The following is a 19,694-nucleotide window of genomic DNA, read 5'->3' as shown; positions in this document are numbered from 1 at the left end:
CATCTGTTGCCAACATTTTTCCTCACGCTCATCATGGAATATGTGGTGTCCATTTGTATTTCAACATAGTATCTAGATTCGGCAAGAGTAAGACGGTTAAAGGAATTTTTTGGGAGGCGTGTAGGGCGTACACAGTTGATGCTTTTGATGCTGCCATGGATGTTATGAAAAAGACAAAAGAACCAGTATGGGAGTACTTAAAAGTATAAATCCAGAAACCTGGTCAAGGGCACATTTTAAAGGGAACCGATACAATCTTATGTCGTCCAACAGTGCGGAGTCTATAAATGCATTATCTAGACACGCACGTAAGGTGCCAATACTTATGTTGATTGATTTTTTTCGTGCTACAATGCAACAATGGTGGTTTCAAAGACGTAACTTTGCAGGTATTACGTAAATTTGTAATATTAATGTTTTATTAGTTTCGATGTTATTGATTTTAACTTCTTCATTTTGGCTGTTTTTTTAGCGGAAGCAACAACAACACTTACCCCTTGGGAGGATGAAGTTGTAAAAGAAAACAAGAAAATTTTTACCAAATGGGATGTTCGCATGATCTCAAATACGAAATGCGAGGTCAAAAAGGGGGCACAAAATGTGATTGTTGATTTTCAACATATGACATGTACATGTAGGCATTGGCAACTTGATGGGATACCTTGTGGTCATGTCATAAGATGTTTAACAGTGAACAATTATCAAGACTGCTCGAGGTTTGCATTAAATGCTTACTTTACCGAAACACTGAGGAAAACATATGAGGAATCAATAAACCCTCTGCCGAAGCCATCCGAATGGGAGATCCCCGATGATTTGATGATTGTTAAGCCACCTATAATGGATAAACGTCAGCCAGGCAGGCCAAGAAACACAGACCGCATTCCATCCCAAGGCGAGGGTCCAATTATAAAAGAGTGTTCTACATGTGGTCAACTAGGACACACGAGAAATAATTGTACTAGAAGGGCGTCTGGTAGCAGAGCAGGTCACATAATTTCTACTGCAGAAATGACATATAATATTGGTGGTTCAGCGGGTTGCTCACAAACCCATAACGCTGATTTTGATATAAAACAACCTTGAAATTAAGAGTAATGACGAGTTGTTAGCTTATTATGTATTGTAATATTTTTATTAACTCTTACAAGACATTGCTATGCTTTCATATTTTAGTTAAGTTTGTTGATTATAACAATGAATGAAGCCTTTATATTATAAAATATAGTTTGCAGATTTATTTTAACATTTACAACATGTTATTTAAAAAAAAAAACAACAAACGATCCTTTGGCAACCTAATCTGTTTCATGATAATATTACAACAACTTTATAACTAATTTTTAAACTCAGGGAACTGCAACGGGTACTTCTCTTTCTCCATTGTTATATAGTCATCCCTAATTCTCATTTTGTCTTCGAAACGATCCTTTTTTACCATAATGTGTATCAAGTGCTCATCCTTCTCAGCAAGCCGTTTTTCAGTCGTTTTGATTGCCTTCTTACTCTTTTTTATCCAATCTTTATGCTCTTTGATTTTGTTTTTATTGAGGTCAATCCATTCTTCAGCTTGTTTGCATTCCGAACCTATATCATTAGCAAGTTGAGTGAGAAGTCGGGATGACTCTTTGTCCTCTTCTTGTTGTGCTTCAGCCTTCTTTAATTCTTCAAAATTTTCATGTGACATATATGACCCGGCTGAAGAGGGTGTAAAAAAAGGGTCTACCGAATCACAGTAGTAACAATCTACTTCGTTGCATGAGCAAATTTCGAATTTGTGTGAGGAACTCATAATAAAATCGTTGTTGTATTAAACTGGAGCAATAAGTGGTATTTATACATACTAGACAGTAATGAGAAGTCCAACTTTGAAATGACTAGACAGTTTGACATGACAAAACACTGCATAAAGCTGAAATTCGTAGTCCAAATATAACCATTTCGTAGTCAAAGTATTATTTCATAGTCTATTTATTTATATAAATAGATGTTTAAGATCTATAAACCAAACACCCAAATCACCTAAACAAAACGAATTCCCATTATTAGAAATGTCGTCGAATGCAGCAAGTTCTTCGAATGAAGTACCTGGTTCCAATTCTGAAAGGCCATGGACGACAAACGAGGTGTTAGTTCTAACACGGTGCTGGCTAAGTGTTAAGGATGGTGAACCGTTACTTGCTCCCCCGCATTGCCTAATTGGTGATGAATGGAGTCGCATCACATCTTTGTTTAACCATGAGATGGGAGAAGGGCAAAAAAGAGAAAAATCAGATGTTGTTACTAAGTGGACGGATGTAAAGGAGGAAGTGACATGGTTCAATCGAGCATGTAGTTATGCGAAACGTAACAATGTTCGTTGTCGTGACGAAGAAGAGTTCTTGGAAGTTGTTACAGAGTTTTACATCTTTGAGCATGACGGCAGAGACTTCGAATATGAGGAAGTTTGGAAGGTTGTTAGAGATAAACAGTATTTCAAGTAGACCGCTCTAATTTGTGTTAAGAATAAGCCATTGACTTGTGTTTTACGTTAATGCTTTGTTCGTATTATGTCGTTTTTTTCATGTAACTGTTGTGATGTTTTAATGGTTCATGGAATCTTGTTACTAATGTATTCTAATATATTTTGATAACTAATGCAATGACCATTTATTAACTCAAGTTAATCATACGAGTTTCTCACATAATAAACTAAAATATATTAACTCAACTTAATCATACGAGTTTCTCACATACTAAACTAAAATATATTTTAAACATATGAAATACATACGAATTACATACGAAATACATGAAAATAACCTAGTACATGAAAATAACCTAGTACTCAAATAATAAACTAAAATAGATTTTAAACAAACGGGATATATTTCAAAATATTCCAAGGGGCTTCAAACTGGAATTCCAACCCGTTACTTAATGACTTGTATTCCTCCTTAGCAGCTTCCAAGATGACATCCTCAGTAGCATTTAAACGGGTGTCGTCAATTTTGGTATAAAGATCGTTGAATAATAGAACTTCGGTTTTCATTTCATACCATCTTGCTAAGATGTCTAGTTCGTCACGATCGTTTCTTGTAGCCATTCGGTTTTCAGCATTGAAAATATTTGTTAGACGGCTCCAAAACATTGGATCATTCAACTTGCTTGTCTCGTACACATGAATATAAGCATGTGTAAGAACCAAGAACTCTTCATTGCTCCATGATATAGAAGTCATTTGGATTGAAACAAAGAGGGTAGAATCTAAAAAACAATATTTGAACAACTATATTGGTTAATTTAATAACGTTTTGCATGTAACTTATGGTCAATTTATAGTAGTTTCTACACAAAATCGCAGTCCAAACTTCTAATATGTCTGCAATTCATAGTCAAAATTAACTGAGGAATGCAGTGTACTATACTTATAACACAACAGATCACTGTTCGAGTTGACAATTCATCCCCGGTTGAATGACAAAACAATACATTGCAGTTTGAGTTGACAACTCATTGCACCAGGAAAGTAAGGAGTCGTTATAAATAGATTTCAATATCCGTTGTAATTGTATTCTATTACTTCCCTCCTTGCAATTATGGACTCACCACGTATATGGAGGAACGCAGAGGAGGTCGCTTTGGTTCAAGCTTGGATTACAACTGTAGAGGTGGATTTTCCACCAGGTCCCCCACAAGTTCGTGCTGGATCATTTTGGTCTCGTGTCTGTCATTTGTTTCACCATTTAATGAACCGCACTCAATATCGAAGAAGAAGAGATGTCAAAGCGAAGCTTCTGGATATGAAAATGAAGGTGAAACAATTTCAACGTATTTATAACGAGTTGGATAACGAACATGCAAATACGGATGAAGACATTCTACGGCAGGTGGCTTTGGAACTATACCGCTTTCAATACGATGGTAGCGAGTTTACCCACTTAGATGCATGGAATGTTTTAAAGAATGTCCCTTATTTTTAATATGCATGTTGGTTAAGTTAATTGTTTTTCGTTATTTAAGTTGCTTGTTGTTGTATGTGTCTAGTCGTTACTATTTAATAAACGTCCATTTCTTGTAATGTATGTTGTTCCCTCAATAGCCAATATTTAGAAAGCAATAAAATAAAACCGGGGTACATAAATAACTAACACATAATACGACATAAAAAATAAATTGGGTACATGGATAACTAATACGTAACACAGCAGTAAAATAAAAACGGAGTACATAAAAAACTAATACATAATACTACATAAAACATAAATGTGCTACATGAATAACTACTACATTGAGGGAGGTAACAAGACCACCGTTTCATTTGGTATTTCCCAATGCTCATATGATGGTATACCATTCACCAACTCAGATCCATATGCAACTCGATACACATAATTAGTGAACTTGTATTCAACCATTCTCTGAATGGACTCAGATGTACGAGTTCTTAGACATGCTATAGCGTGGCCACATGGTATACCTCTTTTTTGCCATTTACCACAACTACATACCCTTCGTTCAAGTTGTACGTTGCTGGTGGCAAAAGTGTCATGGACTTCAAATGTATCCCCATACAAACGTTTTGCATTACAATTGTAAGACTTGTTGAGACTTTTTTGAACCTTACTCTCAACGTAAGGGGTCAACCCACCAGACAACCTCCCTGTAAAATTTGATATTTTAATAAAAATAGCAGCACAATAAAAAAAACAAAATATAACAATCTCCCTTACCAGCTAGTTCGGCCCTATCAGCATACTTTGATTTTATCGACGTTGTGGTTAACTCAATTATCGTTGTTATAGGAAACTCACGTGAGGATATAATTTGCAAAATTTCAGGGACGTCAATCGATTTAACATTGTAACGTATTTTTGGGAAAAATGCTCTTGTCCATTTTGAAATCGGTATATCGTCAAGCCAGTAAATTGGACTCATAAGCAAGGTGTAGAAAGGTGGTTGCCTACATGTACTTTGCAACCTTTCGAAACACAAGTAAAATTCATCAACGCTATATGCATGGCATGACTTCCAAAACATCGATTCGACTTCCGTATTGTTATGTCCGATAGACTCACGTATCTTTCGAGCTATATCTTTAGGACAATATCCATGATAGGAATCCGGGTAGGCACTGTCAACACCAAAGTCTATGTTATCACACATGTTGCTTATGAAACCAACCTCTGTGTCCTCACCTAAACAATCTCTTAACCTCATCATGAACCATCTCCATGATTCTTCACACTGTAAGGTTCCCAAACCAAGTGCTAAGAGCAGTGGCTCATGATTTCCATCTAAAGCCACTGCGAAGTACATTGTTGTCAGAAAGCTCCCAAGAAGGGGTAAATAACCCACATATATCAGCGGTATCATGCACCTAAGGAAGGTACGAATCTACATAAAAACGAACACATATTAGTGTTATGTAAGAACTAATCGACATACATTACCATGAAATATTGTATAACTCAATAAAAGAAGAATGTTATACCACGCAACCCAAAGCCACAAAACAGAATTGAAAGCGGTTGCTATCGGTTTTCTTAATGGTTGTGAAGGTATTAGGATTTGTTCTTTGAAGGTTATGCAAGAAAATTGGTAGTTGAGAAAAGGTTCTTTGGCTGTGACTACTCATTTTCAATACCGATAATTGTGCTCTACAATGATCACACTAATGGAATTATAAATAGAAGATATTGTATCTCTACTGATCAAAATTCATAGTTTAACCTTTTAAATTCGTAGTTGACCTTTTTGAATTCATAGTCAAACCAGTTCATTTCATAGTCAAATTTCACTGACCGGCATGACAATACTACAGAATGTACTTGTCTGCATTTCATAGTTGACCTTTTTGAATTCATAGTCAAACCGGTTCATTTCATAGTCAAATTTCACTGACCGACATGACAATACTACAGAATGTACTTGTCTGCATTCCATAGTTGAACTTTTTGAATTCATAGTCAAACCAGTTCATTTCATAGTAAAAAAGAATTGTCTGTAATATGATTTATTCTATAAATGGGTGTCACTCATTATGAAAAAATTTAACTGAGAAAGTAACTCCGATTTAAAAGAATAAGAAGGCTAATGGCATACTGCAATTGTGGAGGAGAACGTATCGTTAGGATTTCGGGTACAGCTAAAAACCCAGGAAGATTGTTCTACGCTTGCCCGTATTTGGTATCATGTTCTTACCGTCATTCAAATTTAAACCCTCGTGTTTACATCACACAAATTTATTTTCTTACTGTGGATATTAAATTTAACAGGGACCAAAATGCGGGTTTATCAGTTGGGTTGATGAAGAGAAGGACCAATCTTCTATGGTAATAGCTAAAGTAGCTAACTCTAATAAGCTCTTTCAATCAGAAAATAAGAAGTTAAAGATAGCGTTGGTTTGTAGTTGGGTGTTGTTCTTGGCAGTTCTTGTTTACAAGTTGTAAGCTTTTCAATATTGTTTTTATGGTTTTGAAGTTGTTAGTCAATAAATTGTTGTATTTGTAACGTTAAAACAAATGTTGTGGTCGTTCTTATGTTAAATTTATTGATAAGTAATTAGTAGGTCATTAAATTGTTGTAATTGTCGTAACGTTATATTTTTTGTCATCCGTTGAGTAAACTCTAAAGATTAACTAATAATGAAATCCAACATTAAATTATTTATACATTTATATAATCCAACTACAGAGGAGCAAGACTAGACCCCCAAATAATTTTTGCCATCCGGAGACGGAACTCTAAAGCTGCGTTCTTTGGGTCAATAAGAACACGTATTGGTTGACCTGAAACCAATTGCTCCATAAACATACAAAGAAATACACCGCAATCTCCCAAATGACTACTTTGTTGGGGAACGTTTTCTTCATAAATGAATTGCATATTCAATGGAATCCTTGGGATGTTCCTCCGCGCCCAATACTTAATCTTGTCCAAATAATTTGCCACCCGACGTTCAAATTTGGAAAAGATTCCTTCGGATTGGAATTTTTCATAAGCACCTCTACCAAGACTGTCATAAATATGCACTTCCATTGACGCTAATCGTAGTTCCCCAAATAGCCAATGATTAGGGGATGAATGAATCGGCAATAAGACCTGTATAAGGATCAGAAAATAAAATTATGTTTATTTACATCACAATACAAATACATAACAAAAAAAACGATATTATTTTCAATATAAACTATTAAGTTTACCGTATCAACATCCCACCAAGCAACCATGAAGTTCAGGTATGTAGCAATACCAGCCATAAACGCCCTCCAGTCCTGTCCTTCTTCCAAAGCATGAGAAACAAAAAAATTTGGAGGCATTATTGTATGTCGGTCGCTCTCTAACCGTCTCTCCATCAAAAGTCGGTACCAAATGGTTATATGCTGCACACATGATACTTTTGTTATTGACTAAAAAACAATTAACTTTTAAAAGAATTAATTAACAATTTATTTACCGCTGACTCCAACCATCCGTCGTGTGTATGCCTAAACAATGAGCTCCAAAAATCTCTATCTAACACGAAATTAAACAAACGATGCTGCACATCGTATGAATGCAATACATAATTTTGGATGACATCCTCACCGCCTGCTACGTAAGGTTGCAGGCGCAACATGGAGAAGTCATGAGCAACACCAAAAAGTGGAGGAGGAACGGGGCATGTTGATTTCGTACCAACCTTCTTTTTTGTTCTTCTTTTTTGTTTCGGTGTCGTGTGCAACTAAAAACAATATTCATATGTTTAAATGTATATCTTTCAGATAATTCACATAAACATAGATAATTCACATAAACATAAAATCATCAGTTTATAAATAAAACGAATACCTCGGTGTAAGGAGTGCATAAAAATTGTGATGGTTTTCGACTCCTAGGTTTATCGGGTGTAACTTCTTTGTCATCATCATCATCATGAAAATAATCTACATTTCCCGTTACTATTAGTTCGTCTTCATCCGGCACATCATCATCAAATTTGTTCCATGCATTGTCATTCCTCTCCTCCCACTCCTACATTAAAGATAATACTTTATACTTAATAACGAAATACACATAATTTAATAAGCAATAATATCTAAATAAACAAAATATTAATATAATATTAATGTAACTATATAATAACCTCTTTAACTTCACTATAATCGTTTACATCACACACACATCATCAAATTTGTTCCCCGCATACTGAGTACTCTCCTCCAACACCTACATTAAAAATATAACTTTTTACTTAATAACAAAATACACTTTATTAAAAAGTAATTATTAAAATCGTAAAGGTAACATCTATAACAACCTTGTCGTCTTGAGTATCACCAAAAACATTTTGAGTTGTATTGTTTTTATTCATCACTTCATCTTGCACAACCTATATTTTCAAATATAAAATATGAACACAGGTATTCATATATGTTAATAAAATTTAATAAATAATGTAGCGTGTAACTAACCTGTTCATCATAATTTCTTTGTGACACTGTCGGTTCCTCAAAAAAAATGTCGTTCCAAAATTGTTCATTATTCACTTCTTCAACAAAAACCTCTGTAGGTTGTCGGTTCATAAACACATGCTGCTCCAGTGCATGTACCCGTTTCAACAACTCGTCTAGCTTGTGTTTCCCACTGCCCCGACCTCTACCATGAGAGCGACCACTGGACGACATACTAGACGAAGATTCGTCTTGTCTCCTAAAATGGTCCCGTACTGGGGATGGAACTGCTTTCCCTACATACTCTTGAAATGACATATAATAAAAAGATGTCATCTCACCATCACCCGGTAACATGTTTTGTCTTGGTGGTAGCCCCTCCTAAAAAATTTGACATATTAAAAATGCATATAAAACTATAATAATCAACTTTATTAATAATAAACGAAATATTTTTAAACCTGCATCTTTGACCAAATCTTGTTCACGTCAACCCATTTCAATTTTTTTGTTCCGCTCCATCTTTTCATCCGAGGCAAGTCTTTATTTTTTCTCAATGCAAATCCACATGCACGAATAGCCGGAATCATCTCATATATCCATATCTACAATTTTGTACAATAACAGTAATAAAAGTTAAAATTAAAATAAAAAATATAACAATAAAACAATATAAATATAAGAAAATTTTTATACCCTAATTGGAGCCGTAAATCCTGAGACGGAATACTTTAAAGTTTGACCACGCTGAGGAAGTGATAAATAATGATGTATCTTACTCCACGTATCCTCAAGGTCAACATAAGTAAAATCCCATAGATAGCTACCCCAAGCGAAGCTAACAAAACAAAAAAAACAAAATTCATTATTATATAAATTATAACTTTAATAAAATAGAACTTTTAACGTAAAGAAAATATACCTATTCCAGAGATCCAAATTCTCAGCCAACAAAAACCAATCTTGTGGCACCCGATCGTTAACTTCTTTGCCCAAAAAACCTTCACACAAAATGTATATCAAACATACTCTAACTGCATCAAGGTCGTCAAGTGCTAGGAATGTTTGATTTAAAATTAAAATTTTCAGGTCGCCGATTTTCACCGAACTATTAGTATGGTCCGGAAATAGCCGTTCACGCAGTAAACATCTTTTTTTACTGCTTATTAATTTTTCCGACCCTTTTCTCCCAATGTTTTTTGGATACTCCCCAAAATTGAAGCCGGTAATCAAACAAAACTCTTCCGGCCCATAAACCATTTTGGTATTGCCTACTCGAAAATATAAACGTTTTATTCCATCTGGAGATAAAACAGGGTCCGGCCGGATCTGATGAAGGAACATTTTATGAAACAATAAAGCGTCCCCTTGTAAACGAGGGACATCAATAAAATAGCCAAAGACGGTATTTCTGAAAATAGCACGTCGGGCATCATCTAAAACTTCAAAGACTTCCCATATGTTACCGCCAGAGCCTTTTAGGTTCGCAAAGGCTTTCGTATTCATTAAACTAAAATCATGCTGCAAAAAAAAAACACAAAAACAAATTAGATAACTAAAAAATATACTTTTTTTTAAATATATTACGAACTGCAAATACTTTCTTAATTACTAATATATATATTTCCGATAAAAAACAATAACATACACATATATAAACAATTTTCCAAGTTATACAACAAATATATTTACGATAGATCACAATATCATACATAATTATATAAATATTTTCAACTTAAACATATTTTCAACTTAAACAAATTTTCAACTTAAACGACAAATATGTAAACAATTTTTATCTTTCTAATTAAAACTAACATTATATAACCATAACCATATAAACAAAAAAATTTAAAAATAAAACGACAACCAAACTAATAATTTTGCAAGTTATACGACTACTTTATACAAATTTTTCAACTTATACGACAAATAAAAACAATTTCTAACAATATATATACGACAAATTTTCAACTTATACAAATGTTATACGACAAATATATATACAGTTTATATAAACAATTATAGGATAAAAATTTACAAGATTTCAGGTTATAAACAATTATACAACAACTAAAAAAACTACAAAAATAACAAATTGTAAACATTATCCACGCAGTCTCTACTTGTCTCTACTTGCATTTAAACTTCAAGTATACTAAAAATATACTAAAACTATCAAACACAACAAAATTACCCTTTTTTAACACTAAATAATACAACAATTGATAAAAAAAAAAATAACTTTAAACATTAAAAGAGTTAAAATCTAACCATATTTGCGGGATTGTTGACATAATCCTCCATTTTCTTCAAAAACTAGCCAAAATTCCGAGAGAAGCCCAAAGTTAGAGAGAGTTTTTGTGTAGAGAATGGTGAAAATGAAAAAAAAAAAAAAAACCGTTTTTATGTGCTTGTTGTGGAGTGTGAATGAGTCGAAAAGTCTGATTTTTAATAGCATAGCGATTGAATTAGGGATTTGCATCTAAACATATGGTTCCAGGTGGAAGAATAAATAAAATTATTCAGACAATTAGAGTGTATACAGATCTTGTGCCAATTCTTGTATAGAGAGAGATAGCTTGAATAATACCTTGAAATGATCAACAATGGAGAAGGAGATTTGCTTGAGCGAAGACGAAGATCGCCGCCGTATCGAGGAGTGTCGACTGTCGACTGAGTTCTATTTTCGGCTTTTGGTAGTTTGGGCCGAGCGCCTCCATAAGTGTTTAATCGGGGTTTTTTTTCTTCTTCTTCTTCTTTAGGTCCATTGGAATTTGGATTGGTATTATGCACATTCGGGCTAAAATGATTTTATGTCGAATAATTAAAATTTAATACTTATTCACGATAATATAGTTATTTGATATGGAAAAAATAAAAATAAATAACTAGTTGTAATCAAATATGATATAGGCCTATAGGGGATAGCGTTTGATTATTTAAAAAATTCTTATAAATAAAATACTGATGTATAAATTGATTAAAAAAAATACTTTTGGGAAAATAATTTTAAAGGTGTGAAGTGCAAGTTAAAGAAGTCTCTCAAAACTAGCAGGTTAAGAGAACTCGTAAATAAAATACTAATATATGGATAATTTCGTTACAGTTATAAAATTGAAAATTTGATCCGAAAATAAGTAAAATATAGTCAACCAAATAGTTAAAATTGATTATTACTACGATGAAATAACAATTACAAAAATATACATCCACATATTCCCTTAAACAATTTCATCTTTGTTATAGTTTTTTAGATCAAGATATTTCAAAATGATAAACATACTTTTTCTGTGAAAACATTGTATTTGATAACATCAGGTCATATGGTATTATTAAGAAATTAAACAACTAATATTGTAAAATATTGAAAGAAAAAGAGCATTTCCATACAATAAAGATTCATATATATTAATATTGATGTATATCATACATTACTATATATTACATATATCATATTTACATAAACAACCACTATGAAATAGATTTATACATAAATATAAACAACTTAAAAGAGTTGCCACAAACACAATACATAATTAATGCTCCAAGTACTTATAGAACCATTCTTCATCCTTACAATAATGGTACATGACATTGTACACCTCCATCAACAGCTTCGGGAACCGACTCCCAAAATAATCATTAAACCCCTCCGGTACACCTCCCAACAATTCCTGTGTCCAATAATCATCAAAACAATCATTAACACAGTACAACCTGTCCTGTCAATAAAAAAAAAGTGATAACGTTCTGTATGTTGAGAAAATCGAACCTGAATTTCTTTGGGTAATTCGCGGTAATGATTTAATTTATTTCGAATGACGCGAAGCAAGTCACGCACACCGTTGTATTTATACCGCCTATACCGACCAATGTTATTGATGAATTCCGGTTCCATCTTTTCATCCCATTTTCCACCCAAAGCCACCGAACCTTTACTTTCCAATTCCCTAAGAAGAACGGAATCACATTCCCGGTCTTCCAATTCCACCCGATCACTAGTATCCCTTAGAAACGACATTCTCACCTCGGAATCCCAAAACAAAGGATGATGCAACACATCCACAGCCCTTGGCCTACAATGCAAATTCTTTATTAATTTAAAACGTCAGAGGACTGAAATTGTAATTTTATAACTTTACCTGAGTTCAGGGTTAGGGTTTAGTAATCTAGAGAAGAGGTCAAAAGCTTCCGGAATATGTCGAACTAAAAAAAGGTTGACTCGGTTTTTGACCACATTCACATCACGTTCAAGATGATCACCAAATGGGTGTCTGCCACATGTCATGCAGAAAAACAGGACACAACCTAAACTGAACAAATCTATCGCACGTGTTTGGCGTCCATGAAGAAGTTGTTCGGGTGCTTGCCACCCTGAACTTCCGGAACCTGACGAAAATAACCCGTAACAATTTACAACGTGTCAAAAACAGCCCGGTTTTTGTAATTAAGTTGGTTTTATCTTCTTACCAGTAGCATGGAGTCCTAATGACAACATGTCGCCAACGAGGCGTCTGCTAATTCCCATGTCAGAAAGCTTCCCACATATTGATTTTTCTTTGACTATTAACACATTGTGTGGCTTTAAATCCCGATGAATGATCCCTAATTCATGCAAATGAACAAGCCCAGATACTATATCCCTATAATAATAATAAACATCAAAGTAAAGATATAAATAAAGTAACACATGTAAATAAAGTACAATGTTGTTGTTATAAATGGTTGGATGTACATGTACCTCATCAATTTTAACAAAATAGGCGAAGGGTATCCATTTGGTTTCCATAAATGAACATCATGCATGATGATGTCACGATTGATTGAATCTAATTCTAAACCCCCTTTCTTCATTTGAATTAAATCATAAAGGCTACAAGCACAACGCTCCAAAGAAAGATAAACAAAATCATGATCATATTCCACTCCATACCACCTAACAATATTTGGATGTTGATCAGAAGCAATAAGATTTTGAATTTCTTTAAATGCAACATCATGGTGGGCCCTCACGAGGCGTTTCACAGCAACCTTACGACCTTCGTATACCCCTTCAAGAACAACTGTTCCATTACTACCCTTTGCAATTTCTTTATTTGACACAAATAGTTTGCCTATAGAACGCCCTTCTGTGTCACATTCGATTAAATGATTAAAATTTAGCACTGGATTTCTTTCACTATCAACATTTCCATCTTCATTGGCATAAATCCTTCCTTGTTTCCTATGCCTCTTCCTTCTAGAAGAAGAGGAAGGTTTTTGTTTCAACATTGCAGCCATTATGGTATGATGGCGATACATAAGACCACCAATGGCAATAATCAGAATGAAAATTACAACAAACGCCATTCGCCCTTCGGAAAGAAAGTTGACTTTTTTCACATCTTGTTGACTAGGGATTTCGGGGTTTTGGGTGTCAAGGTTATTGTTTGAATTGGGTAGTAAAGGTTTATTTTGAGGGAGTAGAAGGATTGGAACTTTTTTTTCTGCTTGTTTTCCATGGATTTTATAAGAACCAAGCTTATGAGATGTACGTAGCCTATGGACAACAGCTTTTGACTGGCATGACAAGGGCATGTTGAAGTCAAAGTCAAAGTCAAAGTCAAAGTCAACACTGGATTTTGAGCGAAGATTATTTGGGAGAGGTAAAGACGGACGAATGATTTTATTTGGAGGTTCTTGACAAAGTAAAGCAACATCAATGTCTGCTACAGTCACATTCCATAGAACTTTGTCAGAATTTGCAGCAAATGATGTGAGTAAGTAATCTGTTCTTGTGAAGGAGAATTGTTTATCAGGTTTTTCATTGACCATAGTTGACTTTTCATTTTTCATGGTGGTTTTTTGGAAGATGAAATTTGAGTGTTCATTGGTTGATGAGCTGTGATGAACACGTATTAACCTTCCAGTGTTAGCATCAACTACAAATGCAGTAGTTTTTTTGGATCCAAGAATAACTCCTCCATCCTCTGATACGTGTGGCATGATTCTGATGAATTCCTCCATGGTCATATCCATACTCTGTAAGTTACAAATAGGTAGTTGAAATTGAATAATAAAGTACATTGTTGATATTGGTAGCAAGAGTAAAGTTTCAGAAATTTACCACTTTGCCAAGATCTGTGTGTGCATACAGCTTCCAATCATCCCCACAGTCTACATAATAACTGCCTTCAGGCACAGGTGCACTTTCCTTATCATCATCATGGCTGGTAGAAGCCTGGTATGAAGAGTAGATTGGAGATCCTGATGCAAATGACCAAATTATCCTCCCAGAATCACGATACACCAAATTGATTGTACCATCCAATGCAGCAACAAGGGCAGTGTCATGATTACTGTTTGGAGAGAGAGGTATGTAAGTGCATGAAAGAGAATTACTTCAAATGATACTACAAAAAAAGTACCCTAATATCATAAATTTGCAAAATTATGTTGAGTGCAGCACTCTGCTTATGTAAGATCATGTTTATCTTGGTTAATTGTGGTAAAATCCTGAACCTTAATTAAAAAAGCCTTTGCACTTGTTAGAATGAAGAGCAAACCCTGTGTAGAGTATGTGAGAGTAAGCAATTATAACATTCATAGTTACAAGTTTATTGCAAAGGAACCATTGTGAATTGCATAGAATTGCCCATTCCAACAAATAAGGGGAAATTGGAGTTATAATAAGTAATATGGGACCAAAATCGAGCCAAGCTGAAGTTGAGAACAAAATTCATGGTAATACTTCAGTTCAACCGAAAGAGCAAAATTTACAGAACCCAAACTACATGGCAGCAGCATGGATCGATATACAGATCTTCACCTTGATAAAGAGGGAAAACAGAATGGCAGCAGGCAGCCATGTGTACATGCATGAGAAGAAACTGTTCATCAACAACCTCAAATTAACGAGTAAAAAAGGAGAAAACTTACTCCGGAAAAGATAACAGAGACCGCCTAGCCGGTGCTTGATTGACTTTCGAGATTTCCAAGTTTTGAACGCTGTCAATCGATCCAAACAACAGCAAAAAGAGCAAGAAATCGGCAAATAAATAGCGGATCAAGGCGTAATTCATCGATTGCGATTGATTCTGATAGCAAACAGGGTTGGATTGATTGTGAATTGAACTCAATTTGCTACCAAATCATAATGATTTAGGGTAAAAATTCAACTTCGTAAGACGACTATGAAGGATATGCAGGGAACGAAGGATTGCCGGAGGAATATTCGAAGTTATATGATATAACAAGAAAAAAAATAAGTTTAATGATGTTTTTTGACCATTTGGAAAAGATTTTTACCCATCTAAGTCATTTCATTTTCCTATTAAGCATTTACTAATTGTACAATCAACCAACTAATTAAATCTATCATATCCATTTCAACAAAACCTAAGCAACAGAGATACTGGTTTTCTGTTAAACCATCACATTTGCAGATGTTTCAACATACAAAAATTTCACAAGAATTTAAACGTCGATTGCAATAATCACTTTTCCACAAGTTAAAACAAAAGACTATACAAAGATTGCAAGATATATGAAATCACAGGCTTCAAGTTTCACCTTTCAACACAGGAAAACCTTTAAACAACTTCAAACACGAAGATTTTATGCAGTTTTTCAAAGCAATTTTCAAATACTCAAATCCAGATATCATCTCAAGTACACTAGTCTACAAAAATCTAACATTCATTAATCAAGATTTCAAGATTCATCATCAATCCAACTCCTTTTCAACCTTAATCCCCATAGATTTAGCTGTACCTATAATTGATTTTGAAATCGCCTCCAAGGACATGTACTGACAATACGGATCTGCTTGCTTCACCTTTGCGATTTCATAGATGTGTTTTAGGGTTAGGGTTGATGCAACAACATGACCTGCACGTCCACTCCCGGAGTCAATTCCGGCGGCTTTTTTTAGAAACCAGGTGACTGAAGGAGAACGAACGCTCAATTCAAAAGTATTGTCTTTGAAAACAGTCACAGTAGCAGCGATTGGAGCTTCCGATTTGTATTTCTGTGTGCGAGCGTTGAAGTCCTTGCAGAACGCCATTAGGTTAACTTTGTACTGACCTACAGCCGGACCTACCGGTGGTCCAGGTCTTGCTCCGCCGGCTGGGATGGTGAGACGGACTGTCGCCGCCACTGGCCGACGCGTTAGAATTTCCTTCAGGGACGCCATTTAACTACAACCCGAACAAGAACATAAAAATTGGAACAGTAAAACGAAAAAACCTAAACGCTAAACTACGAGATGAAGAAATTAAAAGAGAAGGATAACAGAATGATGTATGTGCTTGTTGTGGAGTGTGAGTGGAGTGTGAACGAGTCGAAAAGTCTGATTGAATTAGGGATTTGCATCTAAACATATGGTTCCACGTGGAAGAATAAATAAAATTATTCAGACAATTAGAGTGTATACAGATCTTGTGCCAATTCTTGTATAGAGAGAGATAGCATGAATAATACCTTGAAATGATCAACAATGGAGAAGGAGATTTGCTTGAGCGAAGACGAAGATCGCCGCCGTATCGAGGAGTGTCGACTGTCGACTGAATTCTATTTTCGGCTTTTGGTAGTTTGGGCCGAGCGCCTCCATAAGTGTTTAATCGGGGTTTTTTTTTTCTTCTTCTTCTTCTTTAGGTCCATTGGAATTTGGATTGGTATTATGCACATTCGGGCTCGGGCTAAAATGATTTTAGAGAAAATGACAAAAATAGCCAATTACACTAATTGCATTACAAAAATAGCCAAAAAAAATCGGGATTACATATTTAGCCACCCATTTCGCAGGTGAGAAGGTCCCATCTGCGAAAGTACAAGTGCCTGAAGCACAGCTGTGCTTCAGGCATTTGTACTTTCGTAGATGAGAATTTTTTTTTTTTTTTTTAAATTTTTTCGGTATAAATAGGGGTAATTTCGCAGATGGAGAAGGTCCCATCTGCGAAATCCTCGGATCCTATCTGCGAAATCATGCAATTTTTTTTATTTTATTTTATTTTATTTATTTTTTTTTTAAGTTTGACTATGGAATGAGTTGGTTTGACTACGAAATGGGTTTTGCTATATAAAAACTTTTGTAGAAAAAATATCATTTTGGTTGTTATTTGTTTGTGAAATACTCTCTATCTCTACAATTTGCTCAAAAAATGATTGAATATTTGGTTTGTCTTGTAACGGGTGGGAGATGGCAAGTTAATGAAACTAATCTGGAATACATATGTCCACATGGAGGTATTTCTGAACTTGCTTTGATATTTTCTGAGTATATTAGTTATAGTGATTTTGTATCTTTGGTAAGAAGCAAAATTGGTTTGTTAGACAAATATAGAATTAGTCTTCGTTTCCACCATCCTGAATTAAATTATTATATAGCTATAGTTGAAGACGTGGATGTTAGAATGTTGATAAACGTAATCAAATGTAGTGGAGGAAGGGCTGTGAAAGTGTTTGTGGTGGTTGATGAAGTTGAGGAGGTTAATGGGGGCGGTGAAATTGGAAACGAAGTTGTTGGTAATTTATGCAGTTTTAAAGGGAGCAACGATCCGATAGGTACTTTCAATACTCCTAGTGTACCTCAGTTTCACAGTGTTGCTGAAAATGTTAATGTTAGTTATTCACCTATTCACTATGTGGATCCCGAGAATTACAAGTATGTTGGTGATGATGATGTTGGTACATATCTTAATCATGTTGGTGGTCGTTGTGATGATGTTGCCGAACAAGAAGTTAAACTTATGAATAGGCGTGTGGTAGATAAAACTAAAAAGAAAAAAAATTCAACTCAAAAAAATGAAAAAAATCATGTTTACGGGCATTATGTTGATGTTGGTGATGTATGTTTAGATATAACCGAGCTACAAAGTAATTCCAAAGATGAGTTGGGTGATAAAGTTAAAGCTAAGTATCCCGATAACCTTTTTCACGGTATGCCCCCTGTACCAGCATGGCCAGTTGATAATAATGAAGATATCCCAACACAGATGGTAGACATTAATCTTCAAAAGATTCAATGTGAGAGTATATTTAAAAACAAAGAACTTTTAAAGCGTTGTATTGGTAAAAAATGTCTTCGAGAAGGTTTCCAGACGAGGACAAGTAGATCCACCAAATCAAGGTATGAAGTTGTGTGTGTTTCGAAAAATTGTTCTTGGTTACTAAGAGCAAAAGCAATTAAAAATGCTGATGGACTTTTCCAAGTGAATAAATTTGTTGATGTACACACATGTTCTTCAACATTGTTGCAACCTAATCATCGACAAGCAAACAAATATGTTTTGGGTGAATATGTTGCTGATGTTTTGGCTGAAGACTATAGTAGAGTTTATCGGGGAAAAGAAATTGTTAATGATATGAATGCTCAATTGAATATCAATATCTCATACCATCAGGCATGGCGTGCGAAGCAATATGCATTGTTGTCGTTAAGGGGTACGAAAAAGGATTCTTTTACCAAACTTCCGGCGTATTGTCACAACTTGGCCAAACATAATCCGGGTACTGTCACACATATTAAAACAGATGCTGATGATCGGTTTGAGTTTTTGTACGTCGCACTCGGTTGCTCGATTAGTATTATCATGTCCTAATTTTTTTTTAATATTTATTTTGGTGTATTTGAATAGATATACAATGTATTGTAGGTACGAGCTTTTGTCAATTTTTGTAAGCCGACCCTAGTAGTAGATGGAGCTCACCTAAAGGGCGAGTTCAAAGGTACCATGCTACTTGCAGTTACTAAGGACGGACAAAATCAAATATTACCGGTTGCATATGGTATATGCAAAAATGAGTGTACTGATTCTTGGACATGGTTTTTTCAAAAATTACGTGATTGCATAGGAAATATGCAGGAGCTTACAATTATATCTGATAGGTCTCCATCTATAGCAACATCTGTTGCCAACATTTTTCCTCACGCTCATCATGGAATATGTGGTGTCCATTTGTATTTCAACATAGTATCTAGATTCGGCAAGAGTAAGACGGTTAAAGGAATTTTTTGGGAGGCGTGTAGGGCGTACACAGTTGATGCTTTTGATGCTGCCATGGATGTTATGAAAAAGACAAAAGAACCAGTATGGGAGTACTTAAAAGTATAAATCCAGAAACCTGGTCAAGGGCACATTTTAAAGGGAACCGATACAATCTTATGTCGTCCAACAGTGCGGAGTCTATAAATGCATTATCTAGACACGCACGTAAGGTGCCAATACTTATGTTGATTGATTTTTTTCGTGCTACAATGCAACAATGGTGGTTTCAAAGACGTAACTTTGCAGGTAT

At 34.9% G+C, this 19,694-nt stretch overlaps 4 protein-coding genes and 2 long non-coding RNA genes across 6 annotated transcripts; all 6 read right to left on the bottom strand.

The window, feature by feature from the left end:
- Positions 1–4,265: 4,265 nt before the first annotated feature.
- LOC145035650 (uncharacterized) lies at positions 4,266–5,298 on the bottom strand. Its single transcript, XM_078984159.1, has 2 exons — positions 4,713–5,298; positions 4,266–4,642 (listed from the first exon to the last, which is right to left on the bottom strand). Exons 1-2 carry the CDS (start codon positions 5,296–5,298, stop codon positions 4,266–4,268), a joined length of 963 nt encoding a protein of 320 aa, XP_078840285.1.
- Positions 5,299–6,598: 1,300 nt separating this feature from the next.
- On the bottom strand, positions 6,599–7,506 carry LOC145033744 (uncharacterized). Its single transcript, XR_013677682.1, has 3 exons — positions 7,439–7,506; positions 7,185–7,364; positions 6,599–7,083 (listed from the first exon to the last, which is right to left on the bottom strand). It is a non-coding gene; the product is annotated as an uncharacterized LOC145033744 (long non-coding RNA).
- A 617-nt stretch (positions 7,507–8,123) lies between these two features.
- LOC145036780 (uncharacterized) lies at positions 8,124–8,706 on the bottom strand. The gene is made up of 3 exons (XM_078985261.1): positions 8,436–8,706; positions 8,282–8,353; positions 8,124–8,190 (listed from the first exon to the last, which is right to left on the bottom strand). The coding sequence occupies exons 1-3, from the start codon at positions 8,646–8,648 to the stop codon at positions 8,131–8,133; spliced, it is 345 nt and encodes a 114-aa protein (XP_078841387.1). The 5' UTR covers positions 8,649–8,706; the 3' UTR covers positions 8,124–8,130.
- An 8-nt stretch (positions 8,707–8,714) lies between these two features.
- Positions 8,715–9,209, bottom strand: LOC145036781 (uncharacterized). Its single transcript, XR_013678544.1, has 3 exons — positions 9,111–9,209; positions 8,876–9,019; positions 8,715–8,795 (listed from the first exon to the last, which is right to left on the bottom strand). It is a non-coding gene; the product is annotated as an uncharacterized LOC145036781 (long non-coding RNA).
- A 2,589-nt stretch (positions 9,210–11,798) lies between these two features.
- On the bottom strand, positions 11,799–16,284 carry LOC145036778 (serine/threonine-protein kinase/endoribonuclease IRE1a-like). Its single transcript, XM_078985259.1, has 8 exons — positions 16,170–16,284; positions 15,336–15,493; positions 14,524–14,755; positions 13,159–14,438; positions 12,888–13,060; positions 12,560–12,806; positions 12,190–12,493; positions 11,799–12,091 (listed from the first exon to the last, which is right to left on the bottom strand). Exons 2-8 carry the CDS (start codon positions 15,476–15,478, stop codon positions 11,954–11,956), a joined length of 2,517 nt encoding a protein of 838 aa, XP_078841385.1. The 5' UTR covers positions 15,479–15,493; positions 16,170–16,284; the 3' UTR covers positions 11,799–11,953.
- LOC145036779 (uncharacterized) lies at positions 15,861–16,711 on the bottom strand. Its single transcript, XM_078985260.1, has one exon. It carries the CDS (start codon positions 16,588–16,590, stop codon positions 16,123–16,125), a length of 468 nt encoding a protein of 155 aa, XP_078841386.1. The 5' UTR covers positions 16,591–16,711; the 3' UTR covers positions 15,861–16,122.
- Between the last annotated feature and the right edge of the window lie 2,983 nt (positions 16,712–19,694).

Source organism: Lactuca saligna, chromosome 3, assembly GCF_052625555.1.
Source record: "Lactuca saligna cultivar CGN05327 chromosome 3, ASM5262555v1, whole genome shotgun sequence".
NCBI classification, from domain to species: Eukaryota; Viridiplantae; Streptophyta; class Magnoliopsida; order Asterales; family Asteraceae; genus Lactuca; species Lactuca saligna.
The sequence above is the reverse complement of the archived record's forward strand: the minus strand, read 5'-3'. Positions and strand labels throughout refer to the sequence as shown.

What these genes read in the sequence shown, in the direction of transcription:
- LOC145035650 (XM_078984159.1), bottom strand. Translation starts at nt 5,298, where the DNA reads ATGTACTTCGCAGTGGCTTTAGATGGAAATCATGAGCCACTGCTCTTA. An exon ending in TGATAGGGCCGAACTAGCTG is followed by an intron (nt 4,643 to 4,712) that starts GTAAGGGAGATT and finishes CAAATTTTACAG; the next exon opens with GGAGGTTGTCTGGTGGGTTG.
- LOC145036780 (XM_078985261.1), bottom strand. Translation starts at nt 8,648, where the DNA reads ATGTCGTCCAGTGGTCGCTCTCATGGTAGAGGTCGGGGCAGTGGGAAA. An exon ending in AAAGAAATTATGATGAACAG is followed by an intron (nt 8,354 to 8,435) that starts GTTAGTTACACG and finishes TTGAAAATATAG; the next exon opens with GTTGTGCAAGATGAAGTGAT. An exon ending in GTGATACTCAAGACGACAAG is followed by an intron (nt 8,191 to 8,281) that starts GTTGTTATAGAT and finishes TTTTTAATGTAG; the next exon opens with GTGTTGGAGGAGAGTACTCA.
- LOC145036778 (XM_078985259.1), bottom strand. Translation starts at nt 15,478, where the DNA reads ATGAATTACGCCTTGATCCGCTATTTATTTGCCGATTTCTTGCTCTTT. An exon ending in TCTCTGTTATCTTTTCCGGA is followed by an intron (nt 14,756 to 15,335) that starts GTAAGTTTTCTC and finishes CTCTCCAAACAG; the next exon opens with TAATCATGACACTGCCCTTG. An exon ending in ATTTTGTTAAAATTGATGAG is followed by an intron (nt 13,061 to 13,158) that starts GTACATGTACAT and finishes TTATTATTATAG; the next exon opens with GGATATAGTATCTGGGCTTG.
- LOC145036779 (XM_078985260.1), bottom strand. Translation starts at nt 16,590, where the DNA reads ATGGCGTCCCTGAAGGAAATTCTAACGCGTCGGCCAGTGGCGGCGACA.